This window comes from Stegastes partitus, unplaced genomic scaffold (assembly GCF_000690725.1).
Source record: "Stegastes partitus isolate 25-593 unplaced genomic scaffold, Stegastes_partitus-1.0.2 Scaffold715, whole genome shotgun sequence".
Taxonomy (NCBI): domain Eukaryota; kingdom Metazoa; phylum Chordata; class Actinopteri; family Pomacentridae; genus Stegastes; species Stegastes partitus.
The window spans coordinates 27,857-44,734 of record NW_007578446.1 but is presented as its reverse complement, the minus strand read 5'-3'; the positions used below and the strand labels follow the sequence as shown (position 1 = coordinate 44,734).

At 40.2% G+C, this 16,878-nt stretch overlaps 1 protein-coding gene across 1 annotated transcript in view; it reads left to right on the top strand.

Annotated features, from left to right (window-relative positions):
- The window catches only part of LOC103364081 (receptor-type tyrosine-protein phosphatase N2-like), a 200,532-nt gene that overhangs the window by 163,516 nt on the left and 20,138 nt on the right, over positions 1 to 16,878 (top strand). Inside the window, exons 16-18 of the mRNA XM_008291088.1 lie at positions 5,750 to 5,827; positions 9,808 to 9,927; positions 11,030 to 11,196. Coding sequence (XP_008289310.1) covers positions 5,750 to 5,827; positions 9,808 to 9,927; positions 11,030 to 11,196 — 365 coding nt within the window. The remainder of the gene's footprint in view (positions 1 to 5,749; positions 5,828 to 9,807; positions 9,928 to 11,029; positions 11,197 to 16,878) is intronic.

Below are 16,878 nucleotides of genomic sequence, written 5' to 3'. Positions count from 1 at the left end.
CACACACACACACACACACACACACACACACACACACACACACACTCATTCGGATGCATGCTGCGTGCTGATAACCCAGAGTTGAAATCAGCCTCGCAGCCTTTATTGACACTTAAATTGACTTTTTTTTTTTGATTAAAGATTTACAAGAGTTGCGCTGAAGAAAGTGGAAAAGCCTGCGAATGGTTTCATCTCGTATCTGCTTCAGCCTCACAGCAGCTCGATGCAAAGTCCAAACAGTCTGGGTAGAACTTCACGGGAACATCAGCGGCTCATTTATGATGAAGTTTACTTTTTTATGGAACAATAAAGTCAGTCACAGAGTTTAAGCTTGAAACAAGTCACTTTCTACCAAATACAAGTAGAAACACAACAAGTTTTTCTTGTTTGTTTGTTTGTTTGTTTGTTTGTTTGTTTGTTTGTTTTAGCTTATAATCCTTCTCTGGTTATGATTTAACACCTAAAAGAGTTTTTTCAGTTTTTGCCTTTAATAATCTTACATGTTTTCCACATTATCGCATCGACAAGGTTTTGAAACTCTGTGTGTCTGCCGGTCTTTGAACACACTCATCTCCAGCTGCTGCAGCTCAAGCACACCAGCTCGCTGCAGCTCTGCTTCAAACACTGTAAACTCTAAGCTGCTCAGTGGCAGGTGGTAATTCTGGGTTAAGATCAAATTAGATTAGACACGGCTTTATTAAGCCCATGGCAGGGAAATGTGCAGCAAAGAGGATAAAAATACACAACACATGTACAAGTATTGATGATATTTCACACACAGTGGAAAGTGCACAGAATTATTCTATATGTCATAAAAATACTGAAATTGCACAGATTTCTGTCCATACAGGGAAAAAAGATTGTTTTGGTCCATATGTGAACCTCAGAAATGTGAATCAGTGTTTTAGTCGTTGATACTCAGCAGCTTCATGGAAATCAATCAAATGTCTTCTAACACACAACAAACACATTTTAACTCAGTACAAACTACAGTTTTGGCACTAATTAGTGATTCTGTCAGACCAGCAGTCCATGTGAGCTTCCTTTAAAACACGACACATGAATCATTGTTTTTTAAAAACAAAATGGCGTGTGTTCTCATAAGGAATATATTCTATTTAAAAATGACACGCAGTCCTTTAATGTGTCCTTAGAAGTCAGGACAGATCAGCAGCAGACACAGTGTGACTGTATGAAAGTCAAAAACAACATTATTCATATTCTCCACACCATATAAGTCATCTGGAAAAAAGAGATCTGAAAGGCTTAGAAGCAACTCGCCGTCCAAACTCAGCGTCCCAGTTCCTCTGAGATGGGACTGGTTTTCAGTTTTCAGTCAAATCGATGGACCAACACGTCAGCCGCTGTTTTATTCTGCAGAATGTGAGCATGAAGGCAAGCGGTAAGCCCAGTTTGTGTGGAGAAAAGACAGAAAAAGCAATAAAAAAGCATAAACCCAACAATAACTGTCTGTCAAAGAGTGTTTGTGTAACAGCAGAGGTTGTTTCACTTCCTAAAGCGTGGACTCAGGTTACATTACAGCTAATCCATGTCGCTGCCAGCGTCTGTCAGGTGTCAGACCGGAGCACCGTCGGCCTCATCGTCAAACTTCATCACACACACAGAACACACACTCAAAGCTTCCTTCCTCCACAGAAAAGACAAAAACCCAATAACGGGGATAATTAGCCTTGTCACAGCCTCCACTCTTGTTCCTCATTAGCAGCCGTGTGTGTGAAAGAGAGCGAGACAGTTGTCCTTTTGCAATGTCATTAATGTGGGGCTTTAATTCTGGAGACGCTCTGAGATGTCAGGAAGCATTGTGTCTCCACGCAGAGTGAAAAGGAGAAGCAGAGGCAGAAAGAAATCAAAAGACGTTCGTTCTCTTCCTGGTCCGGTGACTTTGCATTTTCTCTCCTTCCCTCCGTTTTCTCACCTTATTTTTTTTTACCTTCAACGGTTTTTGTCTCGTTCTTGTCTTTCCTGATCACTCGGTGCCATTTGTTCCTCTGTCCCTGTCTGTCCTGGTCTTTCTCTTTTCATTTCCTCCATCCCAACACTCTGGATGTTGCGAGACATTTTCCTTCCTTTTAAATTTCCTGGACAATGAACACTGTGGAATAGACAAAGGAAATATTAGTGCTTTTGTTCAAAGCATTCAAGAGCTCAGCAGGTTTTCAGTAGTTCTGCTTATTTACTACCAGAAATGCATCGTTGGCAGGATGAAAAACCGTCTCCTGCTTCCTTTATGTTACAGCCACACTTAGCTTGCTTGGACACAAACTCATACAAACATTTAAATCAAACACCTGCAAGTCAATGTTGGAGCCTCACTGCAGCGATTTGCTCCGATCAGCCTCAAGCACATGAGTGAAGACCAGACAGTGACGCTGCACTGCAAAAATACAGGAATTTAATGGAAAATAATCATAAAAATACAGTAATTTTTCAAAGTTGGAATACACTTTCAAGCCTTAATGTTACATGAGATTGTGTATTTTGGGACTGTTTAATGTTTTGTGAAGGATATTTGCATGTGTACCAACAATAACCCTAAATAATAATATTATAGACATAATTACATAAATAAACCTATAAAAGAAAGTATTGGCAAAGTTATGACAACTTAGTGAATGCATTTTAGAGGTGTTTTTAATTTCCTTTACAAGGATGATTTTAGGGTTGTTGTTATTATTATTATTATTATTATTATTATTATTATTAAAGGCATTTTACTGTTGTTTTATTGGTTTCATGTGTGCTCCAAATAGCCACTACACTGGGCATTTAGACGTCCAAATTAGAGACCTAAATAGGATATTTACACGTAAAACCAACTAACTAACTAAATAAATAAATAAATAAATACTACCTTGATGTCACATTCAGCTAAAAAAAAAAAGTGTAAAAATTCAGACCCAATACTTGTTCTTCTATTATTGCACTAATTGGATCCAGTTTTAGAAAATATGGACAGTATTTAAATTAAAATAGACACTTTCATCTATTAAATAGAAAAGGAAATATTTTTAAATGTATTTTTTATTTATTTGTTTTGTCAAAAAATGTAAATATCCATAAAAATTCAAGTTAAGGTTTTTCTACCATTACAGCTTTAAAATGTTATTTTATATAAAACATGTAAATTATTCGTCTGTTTTTGTGATTTTGCCAATGTTTTGTTTGCATTCTGACAAACGGGGTAAACGATAAACAGCCTTTGCTTCAGGTCTTGGTGCTGGATCGGGGTTCAGGTTCAGGTTCTGTGCAGCCTGATCTGGTTCTTCAGACACCAACTTGGGAAACTATTTCTTTATGGAGCTGCTGCCATTTTGCTAAATGAAAGGGACCAACCTAAACAAAGCTACAAACACACTGTAGTCTGTCACATCACATCATTGTAATTAACTGACCAGAAAATAGACCTGCATGAACAGAGATGTCCTCATATTTATGGCCACTGAGCGAACATGTGACCATCCGGTGAATCACCCTGGAAACGTGGACTTGTGCCTCCAGCCATATTTTTTCATCCACAACGCAGTTCCTGGCTGTAAATGTTTTTTAATGAGCACAGCTCCCTGGTAGCGCATCACCTCTTCCTCTCCAGGTTACTGCGTTTTAAGTTCATTAGAGGCGCATTATTGTTTGGCATTCATAAAAGGAACAGAGGCCGTTAAAGACAATTTGGTGCACGGAAAAGCCCCAGAAATTATCTGTCTTCCCTCTGTCATTATTTCCAACTAAATTGGTCTTGCCAATTATTACATTTACCGTACAATTTGCATGGTAATAGGCAGGAGTGTCACTCACTTTCCCGCACATTCAGCTCACGTTCGGCTCCTGTCTTTTGCTGTCAACGCCTCCGCCATCCTTCTGTAATTTTCATTAAGTTAAGGAAGAAGTCTGAGTTCGTGTGCAACCTCTCACCTCCTCCTCCAAGAAACTTCCAGCTGTGAATATAAGAGCTGCAAAAAGAAGCGGGTTTATAACGGCGCTAATTCAGCAGAATATAATGATGCACATTCCTTCTTTTCTCTCATCAGGCCTGATTTGAAATGTGCCAATAACAAGTTCACTCCTGATAGAAAATGAATTCAACTTTTTATTGCCCGTCACACAAATGTGAGGAAGAAATTCAGTCTTTATTCCGTCTCTCAAATCAGAATTCATTCTCCAGTCTGAGGCACACGGGTTGTTTCTGGAAGGAATGAAGCAGATCACAACCCGACATGGACAAATGTCATTTAGTGGAGATGCTGCTTGTAATGCAGATTGTTTTATTTCATTACATTTACATGCACAAGATGTGCTATTTATGATTAACTCCCTGAGCAATGGGTTTAAAATGAACAATTCCAGAAACCCCAACATTTGATGATATTATTGATTCTAATATTTCACCTCCTGCAGCATCAGTGAAGTCTAAAAAAAACAAGTACAGTCAGAAAACTTTAATACCGAAAATACTGCAAAGTAAATATGAAAATGCATTTCCCATCGTTAAAATGCATCTTTGTCCTTCACCGTGTGCCGTGTCACATTTACATGCATTTGATATAAAAACAATGAAATTACTTAAATAGTGTTAATACACACACACACACACACACACACACACACACACACACACACACACACATATATATATATATATAGAGAGAGAGAGAGAGAGAGAGATTTGGATAAATAGACAAATACTTTCACTAACTGAATAAAATAATTTTTTAAAATATGCTAAATTTGCGTTGATGGATTTAATTGATTTTATGATTATTTACAATTACAGGTTTTAAATGTTATTTTATGTTAGTAGCAAATATTTGGGGTTACGATGTTAAGAAAGAAAAACGTCCCCCAATGTTGGAGGTTTTGTGTTTTGAGGCTGTCACTTGATTTGACTCCGTCATGTTGTCACAGAGCTGAACTGATTCACTTAAACATGCTGAAGCATCTTAAAATGAAGCACGGCTGCATTTGAACGTTGGTCTTCATCTTAGCGTGACTTGAACTTTGTATGTTTGACTAAAATCTCTTTTCTGTGTCATTTGTCAACTTGTCCCTCATCAGTCAGGTCGCTGTCATTAATGCAGCATGTTTGCTGCAGCACCACGTTTTTCTTTAACACGTTCACCAACATGTTTGTATTTACAAGGCGGCTGTTAAACTGTTGAGTTTTAGAAAAAGAAAATGTAGAAAAAGTGCAGCCTTGTTTCTCAGGACTTCCTGCTGAATACTAATTCTAAAAATGTTAATGCTCAGAAAACTTGATATTAGGGGCAATTTTAAACAAAATAAAAAAGATACTAAGTTACAAAATGTATATTTATATTACTTATATTAACTTTTAGGGTTTGTCTGATTGAGAATTTCTCCTTTTTTTTAAACTCACAACTGTTGTCGCAACAGTTTTGAACTAATTCACTTCAATCTACTGAAGCATCATAAAATAAAACAAGTTTGTCTTTGCATGAACTTCAACAAAAATCATGGGACTAAAATCTCTATTTCTGTGTGATTTTCAGCTTTTAGCTCATGAAGGTCAGAGGCCAGTGTTCAAACCAGCAGCATTGACTTTCTTCTTGGTTTGGTTTTGTCTGAACGCTTTGTGCAGCATCCAGTGAAATCACTGTCAGACAGAATGAACTTGTGACGATAAACAGAATTATTTGAGTCGATGCAGTCGGGAGTTGTGCAAAAGGGAGATTAACATCATGACTTTACATCATTTCTTCTGGTCTCCCCGCAGATGGATCACGATCCCAGGAACCCGGCCTACATCGCCACTCAAGGTCCGCTGCCCTCCACCGTGGCTGATTTCTGGCAGGTAAAAACACACTCTCATCAAACTAAAATCAATGCGTTCTCCTCTCTTAAACAAGAGCTAGCCGATTTTTATTAGCGCAGCAAGTCACACAGGAGGCCGACTTGTTCTGTGGATGTCATTATTAATCTCTCCGTCACCATAATGCTCTCAGCAGCCTGCAGTGGGACACGTTGTTAATGCAGGGAGCTTTTCCCTCAGTCCCAAACCTTGGATCTGGTTTGGATCTGCGACCGGTAGATCGATAAGTTATTCCAGCCAGTCTCAGTGTATATGTGCGTCGTGTGTTTGTGGGTTTCCGGTGCTGGAAAGAAAAGGTCTCCTTGTCAAACAAGTTCAGTCCACACAGCGTTCACGGTCACGATGGTCGCTGTGCAGAAGGAGCAAGAAGTCAAAGAAATCTCAGGCTGGTGCAGATCATCAAACATGAAACACGACTCGTCAGTAATTCCTCACAACTTTGTTTGTTTGTCTAGTTTAAGACGATGCTCCTCTCCAGAGGTCTGCTGAAAACCACAGGATCTAAGTTCTGTCTTTGATTAACGTCATATTACAGATCATTATGTTTTCCTATTATATCTTAATCATACTACATATTATGTCTCTTCTTGGCTCTGATCATTCGTTACCAAAGCCTCCACAGATGGTGACCTCAAATATCGATGCCTTCAAATGGAACTCGTGATAACGACATGGAAAATCGGATACCAGTCTTTTTTTTTTCTGAATCCCCGTTAACCTTTAATTGAGTTTCTGACCAGTAATTTCTGACCTTTTCCTTTAATTTTGTGTTTTCTCCTGAACCAAAGGGAAAACGTGTTCATGTTTTGTGTAGTATTAACAGAGACGCATATCTGTCGGGGATTACGTTGCAAAATTATGTTTTCATTCATCAGAATTTCTGATTGTAAAGCTGTGAATCCACATTTCATTCCTTGATGGTATCTAGTTTAATATGTGCAGAACGAAGGAGAGTTGACGTTGACCAGGAGAATCAGCAGGTTTCACCTCAGCTCAGTGGGACCACATCTGAGCCTCTTGTGTTTTATTTGTTGTGATGAAATGTAATTCTTTTCCATCACCGGGAAATTTGTTAAATTTATTTACTCATCACACTTTCCTTACTTGCTTAAAACCCACTTTAATCTTCTTTTAAATTCCTGTTGTTGACTTTAGTCGTCCTCACTGTCAGAAAATAAGAGCCACTGAGGCTAGCCAGTTAGCATGCTAACAATCAGGTAAGGTAATGCAGGAAGACCAAGGTCCCTGGAAATTATAAAGTTGCAAAGAAAAACTCTTTATGACACAAATTAAAATATATTAGCTTTCTATCCAATGCAAAATAAACTTTCACGGCCATTTCTAAAAACTTCAGCAAATGTGTGACAGCTTGTGGAGCTTTTAGAAGATAAGAAGACATTTGAAGACACCATATATTACAGTTTCATCAGTTTGTGGTACAGAGAGAAGCTAACAAATGATGCTATATTTTGCTTGTGTAATTATACTGAGCTGCTTAAAGGCCAGTGCTGTAAAAGAGCATCAGTGCTCCGCTAACCCACTCAGTATCACTAAAGATTAATAAAATTAAAAGCTTATTTTGCCTCAAGTGAGCATCCAAGATGAGTGGCATGTGTTGTATGGACGCTTTTTTTTTTACTGCAAATAACTGAAAACAGTTCACTGGAGAAAACAAAACACAAACTACTTTAACTGTCACAAAGAGAGAAGTTGAATATGAGACTTTGAAGCTGACTTCAGCAGAAATGCAGCTGGTTGGTTGTGTGGTGGTAGTGATGGTGGTCCTTGACCTTCAGGGGGGACGAGGGATTAACTTTGACCCCCTTCTCATCAGTAGAACACCAAACCCACCATCAGGCACGGTGCTGGCATTATTATTATGCTGCCTGTGGAACTGGTGCTTTGCACAAAATAAAAGGAATAATGAAGGATTTATTTTTAGGAAAACCTGAAATCATCAGTTGGGGTTTGGACACAGTTTGGTGTTCTGACAAGACAATGAGCCTAAACACACATCAGAAGTGGTAAAGAAATGGTTCAATCAGGCTGGACTTCAGGTTTTAGACGGGTCTCCCCAAACGTCGTCACATAAACCCCATCAAAGAAAAAAAAGAAATTAAAAAAGTCTGTGCCAGAAACCAACAGATTTAGTTGTAATGCAGCTTTTCCAGACCCCAGTGCTCGTTATCTGTGTTGTGTACATTCTTTGTTCTTTGTTCCTTTACATTCCTCAGCAACTCTCTTCCTCTTTATTTCTCCTCTTTGCCAGGATTTCTCTCTCCTCTTACTGCCTTCTCTCTGTAATCCTGGTTTAGCTTTTTAGAACATAGAAATATATTTTACCTTATTTGTGCGGTAACAGAGCTCCAGAAGGCAAATATAAGCCGACCTTATATCATCCATACAGTCACAGCTACGAGGTCTAAATACATACAGTGAGTTTTGCTGCTTAAGAGTTGAGGAGTGGCGTCCTTCACCTGGAATATCAGCCCATATGGTCCACAATACAGTCACACCTTCAAACAAACAAACAGGCTTTCAAATCAGAGCTGGAGAAAAAAGCCCTGAAAGGATTAAAGGTGCCTCTAAAAGTCGATGTCCACTGTGGAGATTATTTAAAAACTTCATACCAGTGCAGCTGCTCATCATGGCTTCCTGTTATGTTCATTAAGTGGTGTTTCTGTGCTTCCAGAACTCTTTGTTGAGGCTCTATCCTGCCATCCTGTTATGTTGTGGCCCAGTTAACGTAACCAGCTTTACTGTGTCTTATCAGGCTGCTTTATGAGGAGCCGGCCAAGGTTATTACAGCACATACATCACCGACAGCGTCATGAACCTAGTGTATGTAACTCCACAAAAGAGCAGTGGTGTGCAGTTGGGTTTTTTCTGAGTAAATATGGATTTAAATACAATTTGCATTTTAACAAACCTCATATTTAAAAGCGTGAACTTGTCCTTCCAGCACCAGAGCTCTCATCCTGTCAGCTTCAGCAAATTAACGCCATCCCTCAAAAAAAAAAAAGTGCACAGTCACATTTGTAGACAGGAAGCAGTGGGGGCTGCAGTAGCTCATAACCCGTCGCAATTAGCGGTGGTTAAACCCCCGTCAAGGTGTGGCAGCGCTCCTGACAGAACGGCAGGTGCGGCCATCTTGATTATCCAACGCGATGATGATGTGGGAGCAGTTTTTGTTTTATGGCTTCCATTAAGGGCCGACTGTTACCTCTGATCAGAGTGGAATGGATCTCCTGAGCAAGCCCACCCTCCGGCTGTGAGAATATGACTGCCAGCAGGAAAAATACGACCGGGCGGCGGGTCTGGCTGTGGAAATGACCCAGCCGGGGGAGGGAACAGCTTCCACAGCAATTACTTTTAGGATGCTTGACTTCGTTGTAGTTTCTTCCCAAAGTTTGAAACTGTAAGCATCTCATGTCTTGAAGATTTTTTTTCCCTCCTGCCGCCAAAAATCAGACAAATGTACCCTTCCAAAATGATAGCTAGCACCACATTTCAGCTAATTACGGACTAATATCCAAGTGAGTGGGTGCACGAGGACACATGTCAGCGTTCCTGTTGGCAGTTTTTGGGAGGTGTTGACAGATTCAAATCAAGCTGGCAAATGAGGCTTTGCACCACTTCAAGAATATGACTCCTACTCTTCACAAACGGCTGAGTGCTTGACATTTACATCAACTTTGGGAGTTTTTAAAGAACATTTGGGAACATAGATCATCTGTACTTTTGAAAAACTGTGAAAACCTTGTAGAAATACATGAGTGTATGTTGCTCTTTGTTACATTTGCAGGTGTAGAGCCGCACAAAGTCACTAGAGAGGCACCGTTCATTTCCACTTATAAAACAGAATCAGAAAACTTTGCTGATCTCGTAGGGAAACTGCTTCCTTCAGAAAAATGAGGCCTACAGAAAGCAAGTAGTCATTTGCCTGTGTGTTGTGTTTGCAGATGGTTTGGGAGAATGGCTGTGTGGTCATTGTTATGCTGACTCCTCTGGTGGAGAACGGGGTGAAGCAGTGCTACCATTACTGGCCTGATGAAGGATCCAACCTGTACCACATCTACGAGGTAACATGACTCAGCACAAGTGATTGTTCAGCAGCGTCTGACTGTAAAATGTGAAGAAAACATGAATGCTTTGGTCTGGTTCCCTGTTTTAAAGAGTTATGTAGGATTTCAGGGAGTGGGGTTAGTTTGCATTAAATAGACTGATTCAGTGGCTTATAAATACGGTACACTGTAAAAACAAGGACACTAATAAAACTACAAATCTGGGAGCAAGAGTCCAGAAACAAATATACCAACAAATTGTGGAATACTGTAATAATTTAAAAAACCAATGACAAATATCTGCAAAATAATTTTTAAAGCTGATTTAAACATTAAAATTTCTGTATTTACATGTGACATTGTAAAAGAACAAATGAACTGTTTGTAAAGCAGACGGTGTGGACATTATACACAGCTGTTGTTTTTTTAGGATTAGCATATAAATGAATAATTCTTTCACTAGTTATCATCTGTAATTTAACAAAACCTGGAAAATCTGTACAATAGTAAACTGCTTGTGAAATGACAGCATCGAGTCGGGAGTTCTTCTTCAGTTTTACAAGTTGTAAGTCCTGTCTGTGGCAAATCAGGAGCAAAAAACAGAAAATCTACATTGGACTTGTTGCCATTTGCTGTTTTGGAACAAATAAACTGAACAGTGTCACTCCTAATGAACAACAGTAAAGGAAACCAGAAACAAAACCGCAAAAAGATGAAAAACAAAACTCTGGCAGTCTAGAAGAGAAACATGGAGAGAAATCTTTAGAATCTGGTATCAATCTGGACAGTTGTAATGATTCTTTGACATCAGATGGAGCCTGTTTCATGCTGTTAGGAGATCAAGACGAGGAAACAGCTGATCATCTATGTGGGTTAAATACGTGCTGTGGCAGAACTTATTCAGAAAACGTCTTTCCATTAACTTTTTCACGAAAAAGTCAAAAACCACCTTGTGTGAAACTGGGAAAGTTATTTTACGAAGTTTCCATTAACTTTTTGAAATGCAGGTAAAAACTTCTCTAAAAGTTTTTTTTTATTGTCACAGTGCAGTAAGTTGCATTTACATTTCACCACTTCCTTCACTCCAGTAAATACGTGTTGGTTCGTTGCTTCCTTGCAGGTGAACCTCGTATCCGAACACATCTGGTGCGACGACTTCCTGGTTCGCAGCTTCTACCTGAAGAACATGCAGACCAATGAGACGCGGACCGTCACTCAGTTCCACTTCCTGACTTGGCTCAACCAGAACGTTCCGGAGACCAGCCGGACGCTGCTCGACTTCCGCAGGTAGGGAACTGCTTCAGAACAAAACTCAGATTTCTCTACTTTACTTTTTCTCTACATGCCCGGGCTGTTGAAGGGTCTGTGGGCTCTGATCCCTCACTGGCTTCCTGCTACAGATATTTATATTGTTAGAACGCACACATAAAGCTGGAGTCAGCGCTGGCTGTTAAACCACATCGTAGACTAGTGAGCAGAACCAGGAACTCACACGCTTGTTTTGTTTTGAACACATTCTTCTGTCCCAGTAATACAGAATAATTAGCATTTTGCTTAAAGAGTTTCTTGGAACTCGTTTTCATTTGAAGTGCATAAAGTACTTTAGCTTTTTGCTTTTTGTGTTGATGGAGGAGATGCTGAGATTTTCGAAGCTGAACTTTTGTAAGTCATCCTGAAAGAGGCCTTTGGAGAAAAACGCACTTTGATAACAGGAATCGTTTCCACAGCAGAACACCACCGTCCATTTCTTCCTTTGCCTTTGGTTGAACAAAGGCAGCCTGCATTTGTACAAGTCAGCTCGTACATATACATTAAAACCAAAGTACTGTACGGTTGTAGCTGAACATCCACTTTTCTATTCCTGCTGTCAGTGTTCTCTGCAAGAACGCTTCCACAAGAACATACAAATAGCAGGAATACGACAAATCCAAAATGAAGGAATGTTTCCAACTGCTTTGTGTTCCACTAAAGGGCTTTGCTTGCTGTGGTCTGCATGAAGCATCTTCTACTAACTGAAGGTCTCACTCCTCTCATGTTCTGTGATGAACGGTGTGACATTCAGGAACCACATAGTCTTTAAGTAGCAGGTCCTTGAACGCTGCTGGGAACTGAGAACTGTGAGAGAAGAACAAAACACAGGAAAGTTGGCGTCTTTAGCGATGGAATTTTCCAGCAAAAAGAAAGAAGGAGGCTCATAGAAGGTCTGGAGTCGCCCTCATGCGCCACCTTAACCACAAAGATGGTGATAAACCAGAATAACCTCAAAGCCCCACATCTCCAGGAATCCAGACTCATGACCCAGAGATACAAGAAGAACAAATATCTAAATATCCTCAAACATCCTGGACATTTCCAACCCTTGAACCATAAGTCTCACTGGTCTTTAATCCTGTGATGAACGGTGTAACGTTCAGGAACCACACAACTTTTGTGGCTTCAACAGCCTTTAACTTTGTCTTTTGGTTCTTGTGTTTTCACTCCTCATGGCAAGAAGTTCCTTGAAAGTTGTTGGAAACCAAAAAGTGTAACGTAAGAACAAAAGACAGGAAAGTGGGCACCTGTAGGAGGGAGTTTTTAACTTATTGTATTTGAAAAGCAGCTGGGTTGCATAAAATCCAGTCAGTTATTTACGGTGCGGACATTCACACCACAAATCAGGTTTTTTTCATATTTTTATTTCTATTTAAGTTGAAAATGAAAGAAAGAAGGAGGCTCATAGAAGGTCTGGAGTCGCCCTCATGTGCCACCTTAACCACAAAGATGGTGATAAACCAGAATAACCTCAAACCCCCACATCTCCAGGAATCCAGACTCATGACCCAGAGATACAAGAAGAACAAATATCTAAATGTCCTCAAACATCCTGGACATTTCCAGTCCTTGAACCATAACTCTCACTGGTCTTTAATCCTGTGATGAACGGTGTAACGTTCAGGAACCACACAGCTTTTGTGGCTTCAACAGCCTTTAACTTTGTCTTTTGGTTCTTGTGTTTTCACTCCTCAGAAGTTCCTTGAAAGTTGTTGGAAACCAAAAAGTGTAACAGAAGAACAAAAGACCTGTAGGAGAGTTTTTAACTTATTGTATTTGAAAAGCGGCTGGGTTGCATAAAATCCAGTGAGTTATTGACGGTGCAGACATTCACACCACAAATCACATTTTTTTCATATTTTTATTTCTATGTAAGTTGAAAATGAAAGAAAGAAGGAGGCTCACAGAAGGTCTGGAGTCGCCCTATTTTAACCACAAAGATAAACTGTAATAACCTCAAACCTCTCACATCTCCACCAGTTTAGACTCGTGACCCAGCGATAGTGAGAGAAAAATATCTCTATATCCTCAAACATCCCGGGCATTTTCCAGTCGATAACGGCGTAATTCAGGATGCATTGAGGGAACTGAGCCGGAGTGATCCTTTATCTCCGGCGCCTTTATAACTACTCCCTCCTTCTCCCCTTCGACCTCTTTTAAACTGATATACTGTATTGCCTATTAGGTGGCAGCCGCCGCGGCCCCTTTTCTCTGATTCACTGTGGATTTTCTTGAGCGATGGACCCCAACTCGGTTTTTATATATAGACCTGGCGTCACCGTGCTGCTGGGGCACATCAATTAGGTGGGATATCAAGAGTGAGAGTTTGTGGTCACAGCTATTATAAAAGGGTCTGGTGGGCGTCACCACCCACCATCAGTTAGGAAATATTGCCTTTACTCACAGGGCGGCGGGGTCAGAACACAATGAAGAAAGCGCAGAGGGAGATATTTTTCACTTTTATTACCACGGATATGGTGCTTTCACAATAACAGCCTGTCCTCCTTTTTTTTGGGGTGGGTTTGTTTCCTTTTTTTTCTCTCCACCTCGATGGTGCGAGGATGCCGGCTGAAATATCTCTCCATCTTTTATGCTTGAGCCGGCATGTTATTAACTCACCCCGGACTGACTGACCTGAAGCTTTGCTCACAATCCTCTCCCCTCCCCGACCCTCTGTTTTACCAGCTAACTAGCGGTTGCCAGTGTCATTTTTGTGATGTTGCAGCTAGTAATATAAGCCCAGTTGCATAGTCACAAAAGTGATCATTGGAGACTGTGACTCTACAACCAAAGGGCCTCATGGGCTCCCCCTTCCCTTCCCTTTTACTCCTCTCCTTCCCCATCTCCTCCCCTTCTTTTATCCTCCTTCACCTCCCTCCTCTTTCTCTCGCTGTGCTCGGTGACCTGAGATGACCTCTCGCCTTTTTGCTTGCTCATGGTTTGCTTGACTTCCTCCGAGCTCCCCTCCTCTCTCGACATGCCTCCCTTCCTCTCCTGGTGGCTTTTGTCTTCCTCTTTCCCACCTTCTTCCTCTCTCTTATGCCTTTCTGTCTCTCACCACAGTCTGACTTGTGGTCTGAGAGCACGCCCACACTAAGAAAAGACGAGTTATTGTCTCCATCTTATGTGCTGGTCTCATGTTGGAGTGAGAACAAGAAAAAACAGAGTCTAGATTTGACCTGAAACCAGTAAAACACTAGAAAGCAGCAACTAGCTGTCTTGATGTTCAGTATTAATTATAAGTATCACAGCTGAAGTACCTGTCGACTCTTCACAAAAGCACAATTCCAACACGTCCTCTTCCATTGTATGTACTGTTTCCCTGCAGGATGCATGCACATGCTATGGATGAACAGATTTCCATAATGTAGATTCTGTTCTGTCTGCATAATGCATTCGGCGTCAGCTCCAAGCTGCAGCCGGCCTGTGTTGCATTTCCCAAGGTAAACAGATGTCAGACAGATTTATGATCCATAATCAAATCACTGTTTTCTACGTGTTCAACAGCAGAAGCAAGAATAAATGGAAATGAGCCGAGCTGCATGTGGCCAGTTTGAGAAAAGCAACTTGAGTGTTTACGTGCAGATTGCAGATGAAGGATGCGTTTCCGGGTTCTGCAGAGTTTTCACATGTCGATGCGTCTGGATTAGTGGGAAACATCAGAATGAAAGCGTGCTGCACAGTCTACCTCCTCGCCTTGAACAGGAAACATGAAAATATTTGCAGAAATCATCCCTGAAGCTACACGTATGATTAACTAGACCAAGAATGATTGCTGTTGAATGACTTTAGATAATGAATAAATGATTGAGTGAATGCAGATCATATTATCTCACACATTTTAAACTGAGTGTCTTCTGCTCTACCAACTAGAAACGAAACGTGTTGTCACACCTAAAGAGGAAAATCCTTTGTATGAACGTGGACACATTCTCTCCATCAGAGCATCTCTCCGTCTCTTCATCCATCTCTTCCTCTCTTTTATCGCTCTATCTGCCTTTTCATCTCACTCCCTCTCTCGCTCTCCCTTTCTTTCGGGTATTTCCTTTGAATCTCACACCCCTCTACACTGGTGATCCTCTGCTGGTTGTTTCCATGGTAACATCACTTTTGATTGTCTGCAGCGAGCTCTGACTTTTCAATTTTGGTGGGGTGGAGGATGGAAATGTGTGTGTGTGGTTTTTTATACATGGAAAGCTTGTTGTGTTGGAAAGCCCAGTGAGATGCATGTGTTCACCGTCTATCGTTAAAACCTCCTCTTCCAAGAAACCTTGTTCAGCGTTCGGTCTGATTCAGAGAAACAGATGATAGACTAGAATGACACTCACATCTGCAACTAAAAAAAACTCCTCATTCGTTTTTTTATTAACTTTCCAACAAACTCCACTAAAATACTTTTTTTTTAATGTTAAAAAAAAGGTCTTAAATTTTCCTCAAAACATAAACGACCACAGAAACCTGCAGCACAAAGGAAGAAAATAAAAGGCGAAGCGTCGACACTTCAGGTTTGAGGCTTCTTTCCTTCACTGACTGATGTATAATGGATCACACAGACACACATGCACACAGCCTTTACATTATACAGTCCAGCTGAATATTGTTATTTAGAGTTGTGACCATGAAACAGAATCAGAGATGAGCTGCTGCTGGGATCCGACTCTCACACAGAGCACGTGGCTGCACTTTGTGTTTAACAAGGTGCTGAGTTTTTACCACAGTTTTTCACAAACATGACGTGGTTTTGAACACACAGTTCAGATATTTTATAAATGTAAGGAAGCAATAACAAACATGGATGCAAACATAACCCTTCTCGGAGTAAAAGTTTTTGTGGAGTTTGTGTCTCAGCTTCGTTGATTTCTGAACATTATGAGCACTAGTGAGGAAATAACGGCTCTTTTCTTTGTTTGTGGCTGTTCTTTGGAAGCACGAGTTTCCATCAGTGAAGTAAATGTTAAAGGTGCTACATGTGACTCTTGGGTCTTTTAAATCTTGAACTTATTTAACTCCCTCATGCACGTTGTCCAGGTATAAACCATCTCTAACTAGAACATATGTGGTGAAATAATCTCTAAAGAGAGTTGTTACAACCACATTTGCATTTTGGTCTGATTGAAGGAAATATAAGCTTCTAAGTATGAAAGTGCACACGATGGACCAGTAAGTTGATCTGGACAAATGATCAACTTACAGCTTTGATCGTCAGAAAACCACAAGCTGTGCAGCTATAACGAAATAAATTCCAATTCTGTTTGTCTGAGGGGACAATTTAGTTTTCTCCTATGAAAAACTTAAATTAGGGCTGTCATTAAATACCACGATTGACAAAACTGTAACATTTAAATGAGGCGATATTAATTTCATGTCAATAACACACAGATGATAATAAAATAGCAGCTATCTGCTGAAGGCTCCTGCTTGGTGATATTGTTCCTTAGTGTTCGTTGCCAACTGACAGAAATGGCCAAATAAGAAGAAGACACAATGAAACCACATTCTTTGAGTGTTTCTTTACATAGATGCACAGAACATCAGATCTACTGACGTATTCTGCACATGCTCACTAAAGCCCTTCAATTCTGCACATTTTTTCTCTCAAATTTTAAAAAGTTCTTTTGGTCATAATAACGATGCAGTGAAGGTTTTATACCACAACAG